General features: G+C 43.8%; 1 protein-coding gene across 8 annotated transcripts in view; it reads right to left on the reverse strand.

The window, feature by feature from the left end:
• LOC110500696 (neurexin-2) overlaps window positions 1-17,164 on the reverse strand; it is a 1,050,333-nt gene that overhangs the window by 37,937 nt on the left and 995,232 nt on the right. For all 8 annotated transcript variants that reach the window (XM_090214789.1, XM_090214786.1, XM_090214788.1 and 5 more), the window contains one exon: window positions 12,427-12,598. In XM_090214789.1, the coding sequence (XP_090070915.1) occupies window positions 12,427-12,598 (172 nt within the window). The remainder of the gene's footprint in view (window positions 1-12,426; window positions 12,599-17,164) is intronic.

The following is a 17,164-nucleotide window of genomic DNA, read 5'->3' on the forward strand; positions in this document are numbered from 1 at the left end:
GTGTGTGTGTGTGTGTGTGTGTGTGTGTGTGTGTGTGTGCGTGCGTGCGTGCGTGCGTGCGTGCGTGCGTGCGTGCGTGCGTGCGTGCGTGCGTGCGTGCGTGCGTGCGTAAGTAAGTAATTAAGTATGTGTGTGCATGTCCACTACACAGCATGTGTTGATATGTCTCTCTAGAGAAGCAGTAATGTGTGAGTGAGTGAATGAGTGAGTGAGTGAGTGAGGGGAGCTTTTCTCCTCCACCTGTATGATTAGCTAGCTCTTGGGTATGTAGGTGAGTCAGAATGTATAGGCAGCTGCCAAAATAATAGGACAGTTGAGTAAATGAGGGATACAATGTATAATGAAACAAGGGTGTGGTTTCTGATTTCATTAAACAATTAACATCCCATCATGCTTAGGGTCATGTATAAAAATGCTGGGCAGCCCATTATTTTGGCTACTATGGCTATGCCCCCATAGAATGACAATGCCCCCATCCACAGGCCACGAGTGGTCACTCAATGGTTTGATGAGCATGAAAACGATGTAAACCATTTGACATTGCCGTCTCAGTCACCAGATCTCAACCCAATTAAACAGTTATGGGAGATTCTGGAGCGTTTTCCACCACCATCAACAAAACAACAAATGATGGAATTTCTCGTGGAAGAATACTTTTGTTTCAAAGTAGACTGGTTTAGCCCACTTAGCTTGAGCAATCTTTTCCTTGTCTCTCCGTCTCCCTGATGAGGGCTCCGGTCCCCCTCCTGTACCCCTCCCTCCCCCCTCCCGTCCACCTCCCGTCCCCTCCTGTCCCCCTCCCATACCCCTCCCATCCCCTTCCCGTCCCCCTCCCGTACCCATCATGTACCCCTCCCATCCCCTTCCCGTTCCCCTCCTGTACCCCTCCCGTACCCCTCACATCCCCTTCCCGTGCCCCTCCCGTACCCAACCTGTACCCCTCCCGTCCCCCTCCCATCCCCTCCCCGTCCCCCTCCTGTACCCCTCTCGTACCCCTCCCATCCCCTTCCCATCCCCCTCCCGTACCCATCCTGTACCCCTCCCGTACCCCTCCCATCCCCTTCCCGTCCCCCTCCCGTACCCATCCTGTACCCCTCCCGTACCCATCCCAATGACATCCTTTTTCCCCCTTAAATAACATTTTATACACATCTGATTTGACTGGAATTCAGTCCAAAGACTAGGTTGGAGGTGGTCTGCCATTTTATCACTCAACTCTAACATCAAACAAAAGCTATCCATGAAAAGTGCTTATAAGTACTGAATAACCCACTCTATACCCTACCAGAAATACTGATCTAATATCCTTGGAGCACATTCATCTGAAGCCACTGTCCTATAGGAAATGGCCATCCGCCAAGTACATCATAGCACTCCTTAATAATAAATCCTACCCATAATGCATCATTGGTCCATCCCCATTCCATTTAGCTCAGTGGAGCATCAAAGTCACATTGCTAGGGTTCAAGTATTGAAGTTCTACTGCACTTTGAGTAGTCACATTGCACAACTGCTATACGGTTCAAGTTCCACACCATTCTACTCCGAGTAGCAAACTATGGGGGCAGAGCCTATGCCTGTGTGTTCCTGACCTAGTGTTCCCTAAGCTGGAGCCAGTCTGTCTAAGCCCTGCCAGACTGCCACGTCCATGGCCCTTGGTACACTGGCCCTTAAGACAGGCACGGCTGGGCCCTTAAAGCCTTTGGTAGAGGGAAGAGAAGTGCTGAGTTGCTCAGAGACCTGGCCTCCTCACAACTCTCTTTCTCCCTCTCCTGTCATTCTTTTGTGCCATCACTCCCTTCCCCTCTCTCTTGTTCATTTGTGCTCATTTTTCTCGCTCTCTTTCTCTCCCTCTCTCTCTCCCTCTCTCTCTCCCTCTCATCCCCTCTTTCTCTCATTGTCTCTCTCCCTCTCTCTCTCCCTCTCATCCCCTCTTTCTCTCATTGTCTCTCTCTCCCTCTCTCTCATCCCCTAGCAGTTAGAGAGGCTTGGAGTTAAGAAAGGGTAAAGAAAGGCAGGTAGACTTTAAAAGGGTTGAGCTGCTCTGCAGGCTCCTCCTGTGCCGACCTCTGTGAGGCTGGGACAAAGAGACCCGTGGCTGGGAGAACTGAGCTGCTCAGACACCCTGGCTCTCTGGTTCTCTCTCTCTCTCGCTCTGGCTCCAGCCTGCGGGTTCAGTATGGGTCAGCACTCAGCCACTTCTGTTAAATGCCTGGCAGCAAGAGCACAGGGGAGGCCGAAAATAGTCATTGTATCTCCTTTTTTTATTTCTCTACGTTTCCCACTCCGTATCTTTCTCTTTTTACGTTTTCTTTCTCTCTATTTCACTCTTTCTGTTTCCCACTGTTCTGTATCTCCATCTATCTCTTTCCATTTTTTCTCTCTCACTCTTCTCTCTCTTTTTCTCTGTTTCCAACTCTTTCTTCTCTTTACCTCAGCACTACATTCTCAGATGTACTTTAGCTGAATTTCTACCACACGACAAGGAGGCTATGTGCGTCTGATGCTTAGCTTATGTGTGTGTGTCATCCGTAAGTGAATGTGTGTCATCTCAATCTACAGTTGAAGTTGGAAGTTTATATACAACTTAGCCAAATTCATTTAAACTCAGTTTTTCACAATTCCTGGCGTTTAATCCTAGTAAAAATTCCCTGTCTTAGGTCAGTTAGGATCACCACTTTATTTTAAGAATGTGAAATGTTAGAATTATTGTAGAGAGAATAATTTATTTCAGCTTTTATTTCTTTCATCACATTCCCAGTGGGTCAGAAGTTTACATACACTCAGTTAGTATTTGGTAGCATTGCCTTTAAATGGTTTAGCTTGGGACAAAGTAGCCTTCCACAAGCTTCCCACAATAAGTTGGGTGAATTTGGGCCCATTCCTCCTGACAGAGCTGGTGTAACTGAGTCAGGTTTGTAAGGCCTCCTTGCTTGCACACGCTTTTTCAGTTCTGCCCACAAAGTTTCTATGGGATTGAGGTCAGGGCTTTGTGATGACCACTCCAATACCTTGACATTGTTGTCCTTAAGCCATTTTGCCACAACTTTGGAAGTATGCTTGGGGTCATTGTCCATTTGGGAGACCCATTTGCGACCAAGCTTTAACTTCTTGACTGATGTCTTGAGATGTTGCCTCAATAAATCCACATAATTTTCCACCCTCATGATGCCACCTATTTTGTGAAGTGCACCAGTCCCTCCTGCAGCAAAGCACCTTCACAACATGATGCTGCCACCTCCGTGCTTGATGGTTGGGATGGTGTTCTTCGGCTTGCAAGCCTCCCCCTTTTTCCTCCAAACATAATGATGGTCATTATGGCCACACAGTTCAATTTTTGTTTCATCAGACCAGAGGACATTTCTCCAAAAAGTACGATCTTTGTCCACATGTGCAGTTGCAAATCGTAGTCTGGCTTCTTTATGGAGGATTTGGAGCAGTGGCTTCTTCCTTGCTGAGCGGCCTTTCAGGTTATGTCGATATAGGACTCGTTTTACTGTGGATATAGATACTTTTGTACCTGTTTCCTCCAGCACCTTCACAAGGTCCTGTCCACAAGGTCCACAAGGTGTTGTTCTGGGATTAATTTAGAATTTTCACAGCAAAGTACGTTCATCTCTAGGAGACAAAACACATCTCCTTCCTGAGCGGTATGATGGCTGCGTGGTCCCATGGTGTTTATACTTGCGTACTATTGTTTGTACAGATGAACATGGTGCCTTCAGGCGTTTGGAAATTGCTCCCAAGGATGAACCAGACTTGTTGAGGTCTACACATTTTTTTCTGAGGTCTGATTTCTTTTGATTTTCCCATAATGTCAAGCAAAGAGGCACTGGGTTTGAAGGTAGTCCTTGAAATACATGCACAGGTACACGTGCCTATCAGAAGCTTCTAAAGCCATGACATAATTTTCTGGAATTTTCCAAGCTGTTTAAAGGCACAGTCAACTTAGCGTATGTAAACTTCTGACCCACTGGTATGGTGATACAGTGAATTATCCCAATTATCACCTCTCATTCTGAGGGTAGGTGGACATCGCTACGGAAACACTCCCCTCTCTCCTCTTGTGCCCCCCTCTCTCTGCGCACCTCTCCTTTTTTCCTCTCCCTCCCTCTCTCGCTCTCTCTCTTGCTCTCATTGTAATTTCACCACTTCCTTCCTTCCCTACCTAACTCTTTCCCCGCTTCCCTCTTCCTCCCCCTCTCTCTGTGTACCTCAAAATGTTTATCTCTCTCTCTAAGCTCCTTTCTTCTCAGGCACAGCCAGGAGCCAAAGCCATGAGACAGCTTTACTGGTGGTGTTCTGCAAACACCCTGGATCAGGAAAGTGTGTTGGGACAGTGTGTACTCAACTGGTCATAATGATGTAGTTACGAGGCGACAGATATGGCAATCATCTGGAGACAGCCCAGCTATAGGGAATTGAATGTGGGATGACAATGTGACTAGTCATGTAAGGAACATAGTGCTTCTGCTCCTGTTAATCCTCGGCTGGTGCTGTAGATAGAGGCACATAGAAACATACTGTACACACTAGACCAGAGCAATATTCTTAGTTGCAACTTAAATCAAATTATAGCCATCTTGGTAAAGGTAATACTTAGTGTGTCTCGTTTCATCGACTTCCACGACAGAGGAGGAGGAGAGAGGCTCACTGGCCTCACACTGTGTTAAACACCATCATATAACCAGGGGAGAGGAGGAAACCTGTTATATGGGAACTTAAAACCATCAGAACACAAGATTCCTAACCCTTGAGCTCTTGAGACTCTGCAGCCAGTCGACTAAAATGCAAAAATGTCATCAAGGTCTTGTTGTTGTACGTTAGCTTGGTTGTGGAGATATAAATGGGTCTATCTGAGGAAAGACCTAACTCACGCTCACACTACCCCGAGACTACTTCCTACTTCTTATAGAGGTAACTGTCCTGCTCTATAGAGATAACTGTCCTGCTCTAAAGAGATAACTGTCCTGCTCTAAAGAGGTAACTGTCCTGCTCTACCATCAACACTAACCCGAGACTACTTCCTACTTATTTTAGAGGTAACTGTCCTGCTCTACCATCAACACTAACCTGAGACTACTTCCTACTTCTTATAGAGGTAACTGTCCTGCTCTGCCATCAACACTAACCTGAGACTACTTCCTACTTCTTATAGAGGTAACTGTCCTGCTCTACCATCAACACTAACCTGAGACTACTTCCTACTTCTTATAGAGGTAACTGTCCTGCTCTACCATCAACACTAACCCAAGACTACTTCCTACTTCTTATAGAGGTAACTGTCCTGCTCTACCATCAACACTAACCTGAGACTACTTCCTACTTCTTATAGGAGGTAACTGTCCTGCTCTACCATCAACACTAACCCAAGACTACTTCCTACTTCTTATAGAGGTAACTGTCCTGCTCTACCATCAACACTAACCTGAGACTACTTCCTACTTCTTATAGAGGTAACTGTCCTGCTCTACCATCAACACTAACCCAAGACTACTTCCTACTTATTTTAGAGGTAACTGTCCTGCTCTACCATCAACACTAACCTGAGACTACTTCCTACTTCTTATAGGAGGTAACTGTCCTGCTCTACCATCAACACTAACCCAAGACTACTTCCTACTTCTTATAGAGATAACTGTCCTGCTCTACCATCAACACTAACCCAAGACTACTTCCTACTTCTTATAGGAGGTAACTGTCCTGCTCTACCATCAACACTAACCCAAGACTACTTCCTACTTCTTATAGAGATAACTGTCCTGCTCTACCATCAACACTAACCCAAGACTACTTCCTACTTCTTATAGGAGGTAACTGTCCTGCTCTACCATCAACACTAACCCAAGACTACTTCCTACTTATTTTAGAGGTAACTGTCCTGCTCTACCATCAACACTAACCCGAGACTACTTCCTACTTCTTATAGGAGGTAACTGTCCTGCTCTACCATCAACACTAACCCAAGACTACTTCCTACTTCTTATAGAGATAAGTGTCCTGCTCTACCATCAACACTAACCCGAGACTACTTCCTACTTCTTATAGAGATAACTGTCCTGCTCTACCATCAACACTAACCCGAGACTACTTCCTACTTCTTATAGAGATAACTGTCCTGCTCTACCATCAACACTAACCTGAGACTACTTCCTACTTATTATGGAGATAACTGTCCTGCTCTACCATCAACACTAACCTGAGACTACTTCCTACTTCTTATAGAGATAACTGTCCTGCTCTACCATCAACACTAAACCGAGACTACTTCCTACTTATTTTAGAGGTAACTGTCCTGCTATTGTCTCCATCACTTATATCTGACAGACAAACAAACATAGGTGTAAAACCAATCTGTGGGCAATAGTGGCCCATGTGGAGAGATACCCCATCTGTCTGACCTTAAACACCCAGACCTGGTCTCTCTGTGTGAGACCATGATGGTTTTATTGGGCCTGCATCTGGGGAGAAGAATCCAATAATGCTGTTTTGAGGGCCTGGAGGTGACAGGGGTGGTACTGTGTCACTTCGTGTCTGCCCTCTGTCTAGGCTGGGGTATGCTGTGACACGCTCGCACACACGCACACACACACACACACGCACACACGCACACACGCCCACACGCACACAGTACGGAGCAACGGCATCAACTCTAGAGCTTTCCCCAAAAAATATCAACAAAGGTATTTGGTTGTTGAATGTTTGACCCACCACAGCTTCCTCACACTTCCTGTTCTTGTAAAGCCTACCTTGGGAATCTGAAGCTGAGGTTGTTGAATGTTTGACCCACCACAGCTTCCTCACACTTCCTGTTCTTGTAAAGCCTACCTTGGGAATCTGATGCTGAGGTTGTTGAATGGTTGCTATTTGCTGCAGTTGAACTGAGGGCAGTTCTCAAAACCCAAGATGTAAAATTGATTCTTTTCAGAAAGCCAGTCTACCTGTTCTCTCTTATTCAGTGGTTAATATTTTACTTTCACACCAAGGACGGTGGTCTTGCAATGTAATATGTGTGTTTTTTTTACTTCTTCAGCTAGTACCTCAGCTCCCTGCAATGCTATGACAGCGAACCCCCCCCCCCCTCTACCCCTTCCCTCCCTCCCTCCTCTGGGAGAGCTTATCTTTCCCCAGTCTGTCCCTGTTACCGGTTGCCCTCCAAATCACCTGCCCACAGTCTATGAGATGAGGAGGAGTTCCCCTCATCTCCTCCAGCCAGCCATCTTTTTTTCTCAATGAAAACGTGTTGTGTCTCGTTGAATGACAACAAAGACTGAAGAATTCCTACTATTGATCAATCCCCAGCTAAGGGGTGTAGACTTCAGCTACCGGCTTCAGCTTGCCTCAAGAGAAAATGTTGTGTTCCCGATCAACCCGAAAAAACCCTCGCCGAAGTCCAAAACCAACAAAAGCGTCACAAAATGTCGTCATAATATATGCACCTACTCTTCCGAACCGTTTCGGCTGGGAAGCAGGCACATGCATTTACAGACGCTATGGCTGCGCAGAGAGGCTCTCTGCACTGATCCAAAATGGCCATGAGAGACCATTTTCCTATAGTGTAGACAGAAATAAATCAGCCAGATATACATTAATGGAGAATCCGGACCGCATTTTGAATCTCTACCTGGAAATTGTTCGACTGTGGCCATTCAGTCTGCATCGGCAGTTGATCTGGTTCTTGGTCGACCGGTGGATATGACATATTCTCCCCGATAGATCATTCATTGTAATAAAGGCCATTGATCTTTATCATTCTGGTAAGAGTGCCTTGAGTGTGCTATGTCCACACAGGTCTACCATTCTATTCTATGACTTGTAAGTTCATAAGTCAATTCTGTTCCATTTTTCGGAGCGATTCCTTCAGACAAACTCAGTGGATTAATAATAATTTGTGTCACAGACTTCTGTTCCGACGCCATTCTTCCTCCTTCTTAAAATGTACCCCTCTCCCCTATTTCACTTCACACACCCCCTGGGTTAATTAGAAGTCCCCCTTCCTACCTCCTTTCTTCTATCCCTCCGTCCCATCAGAGCTTTGCACTCCTAATGCGCAGCAGCTCCGCTTTTCCTCAGGAAGACTTGAGACAGACAGACAGACAGGGAACCTTCAAAGAGCCACTCTAAATATACTGTGTATGTAGCCAACATAAATGAGTAAAGATAATCTGCCTAGCGCACCCCCGTTCCCCTCAAACCCCCTCATCTCCTCCTCCTCCTCCTCCACCCCACCCCAAACACACAACGCAACAATAGCATCAGCCCCAACAACTAAACCGACAAACAAACAAACTCTAAAACCTCGATCAGCAGGAGGGGAGAGAAAAAGAGAAACGCTCGACTGACAAAATAACAACGCCGACAACAACAACAACAACAACAACAACAACAGAGGAAGAAAAGAGGCCTCCGAATTCAATTACAAGGAAATGAAAGTCAGAGATAACATGCTGGTGTCAACAGGCTGCCCGGCTACTGTGTTCTATTCTTCTGTGTTCTATTCAGTGTCCTATTCTTCTGTGTTCTATTCTTCTGTGTTTTATTCTTCTGTGTTTTATTCTTCTGTGTTTTATTCTTCTGTGTTCTATTCAGTGGTCTATTCTTCTGTGTTCTATTGTTCTGTGTTCTATTGTTCTGTGTTATATTGTTCTGTGTTCTATTCTTCTCTATTTTATTCTTCTGTGTTCTATTGTTCTGTGTTTTATTATTCTGTGTTCTATTCAGTGTTCTATTCTTCTGTGTTCTATTCTTCTGTGTTCTACTGTTCTATGTTCCATTGGTCTGTGTTCTATTGTTCTGTGTTCTATTCTTCTGTGTTCTATTGTTCTGTGTTTTATTCTTCTGTGTTTTATTCTTCAGTGTTCTATTCTTCTGTGTTCTATTCTGCTGTGTTCTATTGTTCTGTGCTCTATTGTTCTGTGTTTTATTCTTCTGTGTTTTATTCTTCTGTGTTCTATTCAGTGTTCTATTCTTCTGTGTTCTATTCTTCTGTGTTCTATTCTTCTGTGTTCTATTCTTCTGCGTTCTATTCTTCTGCATTCTATTCTTCTGTGTTCTATTCTTCAGTGTTCTATTATTCAATGTTCTATTCTTCTGTGTTCTATTCAGTGTTCTATTCTTCTGTGTTCTATTAAGTGTTCTATTCTTCTGTGTTCTATTTAGTGTTCTATTATTCTGTGTTCTATTGAGTGTTCTATTCTTCTGTGTTCTATTCTTCTGTGTTCTATTCAGTGTTCTATTCTTCTGTGTTCTCTTCTGTGTTCTATTCAGTGTTCTATTCAGTGTTCGATTCAGTGTTCTATTCTTCTGTGTTCTATTCTTCGGTGTTCTATTTGGTGTTCTATTCTGTGTTCTATTCTTCTGTGTTCTATTTTGTGTTCTATTTGATGTTCTATTCGGTGTTTTATTCTTCTGTGTTCTATTCTTCTGTGTTCTATTCTTCTGTGTTCTACTCTTCAGCATTCTATACTTCTGTGTTCTATTCTTCTGTGTTCTATTATTCAGTGTTCTATTCTTCTGTGTTCTATTCTTCTGTGTTCTATTATTCAGTGTTCTATTCTCCTGTGTTCTATTATTCAGCATTCTATTCTTCTGTGTTCTATTCTTCTGTGTTATATTTTTCAGTGTTCTATTATTCAGTGTTCTATTCATCTGTGTTCTATTCTTCTGTGTTCTATTCTTCTGTGTTCTACTCTTCAACATTCTATTCTTCTGTGTTCTATTCTTCTGTGTTCTATTATTCAGTGTTCTATTATTCAGTGTTCTATTCTTCTGTGTTCTATTCTTCTGTGTTCTATTATTCAGCGTTCTATTCTCCTGTGTTCTATTATTCAGCGTTCTATTCTTCTGTGTTCTATTCTTCTGTGTTCTATTATTCAGTGTTCTATTATTCAGTGTTCTATTCTTCCGTGTTCTATTATTCAGTGTTCTATTCTTCTGTGTTCTATTATTCAGTGTTCTATTCTTCTGTGTTCTATTCTTCTGTGTTCTATTCTCCTGTGTTCTATTATTCTGTGTTCTATTATTCTGTGTTCTATTCTTCTGTGTTCTATTATTCAGTGTTCTATTATTCAGTGTTCTATTCTTCTTTGTTCTATTCAGTGTTCTATTTAGTGTTCTATTGTTCTGTGTTCTATTCAGTGTTCTATCCTTCTGTGTTCTATTCTTCGGTGTTCTATTCTTATGTGTTCTATTCTTCAGTGTTCTAGTCAGTGTTCTATTCTTCTGTGTTCTATTCAGTGTTCTATTCGGTGTTCTATTCTTCTGTGTTCGATTCTTCTGTGTTCGATTCTTCAGTGTTCTATTCAGTGTTTTATTCAGTGTTCTATTCTTCTGTGTTCTATTCTTCTGTGTTCTATTTGGTGTTCTATTCGGTGTTCTATTCTTCTGTGTTCTATTCTTCTGTGTTCTATTCTTCTGTGTTTGATTCTTCTGTGTTCGATTCTTCAGTGTTCTATTCAGTGTTCTATTCAGTGTTCTATTCTTCTGTGTTCTATTCTTCTGTGTTCAATTATTCAGTGTTATATTATTCAGTGTTCTATTCTTCTGTGTTCTATTCAGTGTTCTATTCTTCTGTGTTCTATTTAGTGTTCTATTCTTCTGTGTTCTATTCAGTGTTCTATTTAGTGTTCTATTCTTCTGTGTTCTATTCTTCTGTGTTCTATTCAGTGTTCTATTCAGTGTTCTATTCAATGTTCTATTATTCAGTGTTCTATTCTTCTGTGTTCTATTCAGTGTTCTATTCTTCTGTGTTCTATTTAGTGTTCTATTCTTCTGTGTTCTATTCAGTGTTCTATTTAGTGTTCTATTCTTCTGTGTTCTATTCTTCTGTGTTCTATTTGGTGTTCTATTCTGTGTTCTATTCTTCTGTGTTCTATTTTGTGTTCTATTCGATGTTCTATTCTGTGTTCTATTCTTCTGTGTTCTATTCTTCTGTGTTTTTTTCTTCTGTGTTTTATTCTTCTGTGTTTTATCTTTCTGTGTTATATTATTCTGTGTTATATTCAGTGTTATATTATTCAGTGTTTTATTCGTCTGTGTTCTATTCTTCTGTGTTCTACTCTTCAGCATTCTATTCTTCTGTGTTCTATTCTTCAGCGTTCTATTCTCCTGTGTTCTATTTTTCAGCGTTCTATTCTTCTGTGTTCTATTCTTCCGTGTTCTATTATTCCGTGTTCTATTATTCAGTGTTCTATTATTCAGTGTTCTATTCTTCTGTGTTCTATTCTTCTGTGTTCTATTATTCAGTGTTCTATTCTTCTGTGTTCTATTCTGCGTTCTATTCTGTGTTCTATCCTGTGTTCTATTCTTCTGTGTTCTATTCTTCTGTGTTCTAATCTTCTGTGTTCTATTCTTCTGTGTTCTATTTGGCGTTCTATTCTTCCTGGTTGTGATACATGGACCTATTCGGGATCCTTGAGACATCCCTAGCCTAACCTTAACCCTTACCTAAACCCTAACCTTAAACCTTACCTTAACCATGTTAAACTTTAACTTCAATTAGACTTTTCAGAGAGGAGAGAGAGGCAGTGTTACTCCTGGATATCACTCCACAGAGGCAGGGTTTGGGATTTCATACTGTGGAGTGGGTGTATTTTCTTAGAGTTAACCATAAACAAACTTTTGTGAACTTTTTCTTATCCAACCATGAATTCCCTAGAGACAGTAGTAATTGGCGCTATAGAATGAGACAACAGGCACGCAACAGGAGAATCAACCAGCGAGCTCAAACTTTTACTGGAGAAAACCCTCAATTTGAATCAGACCTTTCTGAATGATTCTGAAACACTGTGAGAACCAGTCTCTTTAGCTAACATTCCACTCCTTGTCCTTGCCAAAGACACATGACATGGACTACAGGGAGTCGGTTAGCTGAAGAGACGGGTCCCCAGGCTAGTGAAACACCCATTGGTGTGTAAGAAAAGCATCATTATTAATATGACAATTCAACCATTACTGAATCATTCCTTGCCTTCCTGGATAATGGTTCTAACAGTGTGGATAGATCCAGCTCAGTATGATCAGGGATCAGAAACAGAAAATGTCTTCCTTGTAGTCACCATGGTGGAGGGAGTTGACATAACTACTGTAGAATACAGTGGAGAGACACCAAGTGAGAGTTTTTGTTTTGGCAACAATAATATAACCAATATATCTAATATGACCAACCATTTTACTTGTCATTGGCTATTCATGATTAAGTAGCAGTAGGACTGCTATGTAATACATGACTGGGTGGTATACTGACTCATAGAAGATGATGGCCTGCAACAAAACAACCATATTATTTTACTCTCTCACTTTCTCTCCCACTGTATTCCTTTAGTTCATCTGATACTTTAATCCCTCCCTCACTCCTTCCTTCCCTCCCCCCCTCCCTCCCTCCCTCCCTCCCTCCCTCCCTCCGTCCCTCCCTCCCTACGGTCCTACCTGAGGGGAAGCGTTCGATAACGGGCTGGCTGTCCACCTGCAGGGTAGCGTTGCCACCGCTGCGTGTGAAGCGCACCACGTGGTATTTGCCGTCGCTCACCATCACCGCGCTCTCCTCGATGACAATGTCATCTGTTCCCACGTTGAAGATGACGCCGATCCTTCCCTGTTCCTAGGAGAGAGAGAGAGAGAGAGACAGAGAGACAGAGAGAGAGAGGAAGAGAGGGTTATAGGGAGAGAACATGTTTCATCTGTGTTCAGTGTGTACAGGTGAAAGGTGTGTCCAGTGTCTGTATATGAACAAGCAGGTTTCAAACCCGGGTCCAGGTCTTCCGGTGGAGCTTAGGACCATGTTATCACCCTGAGCTAAAGCCTACAGTCAGCATTATCTCCGGAAGCTGTCGCCACATTATTTTCAGATCTCAGAAAAGATTGCCCATCACTTTTGTGTAGTTCAGCAACCCAGGTCTACTAAACATTAATGAAAGGGCTATCCAAGTATGTATTTCCATAAAGTCTGTCCAACATAAACCTTCTCCAGCATGACAGGTACCTGCAGTGGCCAGTGACCCAGTGTGTGTTCTGATCACTGTTGGGGCATAATGGTGGGCAGTCATGCTTCAGCCAGGTAGAGTGTAGAATGGACTACTCTATTACATTTAACATTCACCACCCTCTTTAGGTCCTCTCTCTCTCTCTCTCTCTCTCTCTCTCCTCCTTTACCTCTACTCTCCTCCTCTACCTCTACTCTCCTCCTCTACTCTCCTCCACTCTACTCTCCTCCTCTCCCTCTACCTCTACTCTCCTCCTCTCCCTCTCCCTCTACTCTCCTCCTCTCCCTCTACTCTCCTTCTCTACCTCTCTCTCTCTCTCTCTCTCTCTCTCTCTCCTCCTTTACCTCTACTCTCCTCCTCTACCTCTACTCTCCTCCTCTCTACTCTCTACTCTACCTCTACTCTCCTCCTCTCCCTTTACCTATACTCTCCTCCTCTACCTCTCTCTCTCTCCTCCTCTCCATCTCGTCCTCTCTCTCTACACTCCTCTTCTCTACTCTCCTCCTCTCCCTCTACAACTACTCTCCTCCTCTACCCCCTCTCTCTCTCTCTCTCTCTCTCCTCCTCTCCATCTCCTCCTCTCTCTCTACTCTCCTCCTCTACTCTCCTCCACTCTACTCTCCTCCTCTCCCTCTACCTCTACTCTCCTCCTCTCCCTCTCCCTCTACTCTCCTCCTCTCCCTCTACTCTCCTTCTCTACCTCTCTCTCTCTCTCTCTCTCTCTCTCTCTCTCTCTCTCTCCTCCTCTCTCTCTACTCTCCTCCTCTACTCTCCTCCTTTACTCTACTCTCCTCCACTCTACTCTCCTCCTCTCCCTCTACCTCTACTCTCCTCCTCTCCCTCTCCCTCTCCCTCTCCCTCTACTCTCCTCCTCTCCCTCTACTCTCCTTCTCTACCTCTCTCTCTCTCTCGCTCTCTCTCTCTCTCCCATCTATTAGTGTTGACAGCCTCCTACTGCTTCAACTTTATTACAGTCTACCCACCTCTCTCTCTCTCCTCTCACATCCCTCTTTACCCCCCCTCCCCTCCTCTCCTCTCCCCTCTCCTTGTAGTAACCATGGTGGAGGTTGACATAACTACTGTAGAATACAGTGGAGAGAGGGACACCAAGGGAGAGTTTTTGTTTTGACTGTGCCTGTTCACTGCTGTGGTATGACAGACGGTTCATTCCCATTGGCCCCCTGTCCGTGCCTTTTCCCACAGCACTTCCTGGTTTGACACAAGGGGTCAAGCTCATTTGCTGGAGTGGGTCGCGGCGCGCAGCACGCCGCTATCTGTCCGCTCCAGACCCCCACATTTCGCAAACATCTCCATTGATTGCTTTATCTAATTAGCTATGTGGATTTATTTAGCGGAAAACCTTCCCCACATGGCACCATTTTGTGAGGTTCAACCATGGCTTTAGCTTGGAGCACTGTTTGAATTATTCATTCAATATTTTAGGAATATTTAAAAATAGCTGCTAAAATGTTAAAAGGACTAAAGTATTGAGTTAATGGAGTAAATAAGAGCAAGAGGTTGGGATGTAAATTAATGAGTTGTGTAATCACAGTCAAATTTGTGCATTCTAACACGCACTTCGGCGGGATAAAATAGTAACGTTATTCAACGGGAAGTGCAATTGGTTGACATGGACGATTAAGACCCTAATTGTGATGTTGTCACTGGTTGTGCTCGGAGCACGATTAATGCCTTTAAGGGCTCAACAGTGGCTGAGCCACATGTAACCAATCAAGCTGTCTGTCGGGTGACTGAAGCTTGTTCATTTTGAATAGTGTCACCTACTGCACCCACTAAAACAGAGGCTTAAATACAACATACATATCCATTGAGTTGAATTGTTGACATTAAACAGCTACTTTGATGGGGGAAAACTGATGGAGCGGTGACCTACATCCCTTAGTGTACCGCAGGGATGTCAATCTCAGGCCTTCAAAAGGGTACATGGCTCCTTGGCACTTCATCAATCAATTAAAGTTATTGACTGTCCAGAGAATCCATACCCTACCTGGCTTCCTGTGTCTACATCCACTATTGAATAGCTGAGAACAAGCAGCCATGGTGGCAATTGATGATTGATGCCACTTTATCAAACCACCGTTTTACTCCCAGAGAAAAGCAACAAAATGGCGGAGGTTAGCCAAATGCTAACAGAGTGCAGTGAACAGTAGCTGAGGACTTTTCCCACCACAACACTGCCCACCCACAATGAAGCGCTAAGGCTAATTGCATTACCTTTTTCATCAAGAATTAATTCAATGTTCCACTGGGCAATTCTTTTCTCTGGGAAATGAATCTCTTGTTTTTGCGTATTAGCAGAGGGGAAGAGCATGGAGGAAACATAATTTGTGAGAGATTAGAATACAGAGAGATTAGCATTAATGTTCCTCAACATTAGGGCTTCTTCTTCTCTCTCGCCAGCACTGGGGAATGTATCACCTCCATTACACAAAGCAGCCGGCGGGAATCGCTGCTTTTTAAAGGTGATTTCTGTGTTGCCATAATGACATTTTAATGGCCGTTCCATTAAAAGGGAGACTCCACTCAAAAACAATCTTTTGTTTTCATTAGTCCACTGTTGATACAGTCCCAAAATGTTTTGCATGTCAGCCGTCAAGTTTTCAAGATATTGGACTTTCAAGAAAAAGTGGTCACCGGCCACATCATCATGATGATGTAAAATGCAGAATATCTCTGAATGGAAAATAACCATAATCCCGTATAACTGGGAGAGGTCATGCCCATACAGTAACAATGAAATGAAGGGAGAGGGGAAGATGGCTCAGGAACAGTACACACCTCTCTGTGGTGGAATACACACCTCTCTGTGGTGGAATACACACCTCTCTGTGGTGGAATTACACACCTCTCTGTGGTGCAATACACACCTCTCTGTGGCGGAATACAAACCTCTCTGTGGTGGAATACACACCTCTCTGTGGTGGAATACACATCTCTCTGTGGTGGAATTACACACCTCTGTGTGGTGGAATACACACCTCTCTGTGGTAGAATTACACACCTATCTGTGGTGGAATTACACACCTCTCTGTGGTGGAATACACACCTCTCTGTGGTAGAATACACACCTCTCTGTGGTGGAATTACACACCTCTCTGTGGTGGAATACACACCTCTAATGTGGTGGAATACACACCTCTGTGTGGTGGAATACACACCTCTCTGTGGTGGAATACACACCTCTCTGTGGTGGAATTACACACCTCTGTGTGGTGGAATACACACCTCTCTGTGGTAGAATTACACACCTCTCTGTGGCGGAATACAAACCTCTCTGTGGTGGAATACACACCTCTCTGTGGTGGAATACACACCTCTGTGTGGTGGAATACACATCTCTCTGTGGTGGAATTACACACCTCTGTGTGGTGGAATACACACCTCTCTGTGGTAGAATTACACACCTCTCTGTGGTGGAATTACACACCTCTGTGTGGTGAAATACACACCTCTCTGTGGTAGAATTACACACCTCTCTGTGGTAGAATTACACACCTCTCTGTGGTGGAATGCACACCTCTCTGTGGTAGAATTACACACCTATCTGTGGTAGAATTACACACCTATCTGTGGTGGAATTACACACCTCTGTGTGGTGGAATACACACCTCTGTGGTAGAATTACACACCTCTCTGTGGTAGAATTACACACCTCTCTGTGGTGGAATACACACCTCTCTGTGGTAGAATTACACACCTCTCTGTGGTGGAATACACACCTCTCTGTGGTGGAATACACACCTCTCTGTGTTTTCCCTTTAAAAGCTTTAGGCAGAGTTGTAGGAGGATCCACAAGTCTATCATTCCAAATTTGGTTGCATAACATGACTTTTTGGTCAAATGTTGCGTCCAGTAGGGTTTTAGAGTCAGGTGTTACTGTTATAAGAAGGGCCAAGAGTTGTTCCTGACCACCTGATCTTACTAGTCATAACTGTAGGCCCTAGCCTATATTTCCATCAAAATATATTGTACATTGGTGTCAGAAATGGGACGTAAAAACCTAGGCTACAGAGAGCATTTCAGAGGGGAAATGTGGAAATATCCGTACAGGGAATGTGAACCACACACACAGACGCCCCGTGCGTCTGTGTGTGTGTATAGGTGTGTGCTGGGGTTATCAGTCCGTCCCTAAGGGGGCTTTGCCGTCGATCAGACAAAACTAA

This window comes from Oncorhynchus mykiss, chromosome 21 (genome assembly GCF_057628025.1).
Source record: "Oncorhynchus mykiss isolate SJ-2025 chromosome 21, ASM5762802v1, whole genome shotgun sequence".
NCBI lineage: Eukaryota > Metazoa > Chordata > Actinopteri > Salmoniformes > Salmonidae > Oncorhynchus > Oncorhynchus mykiss.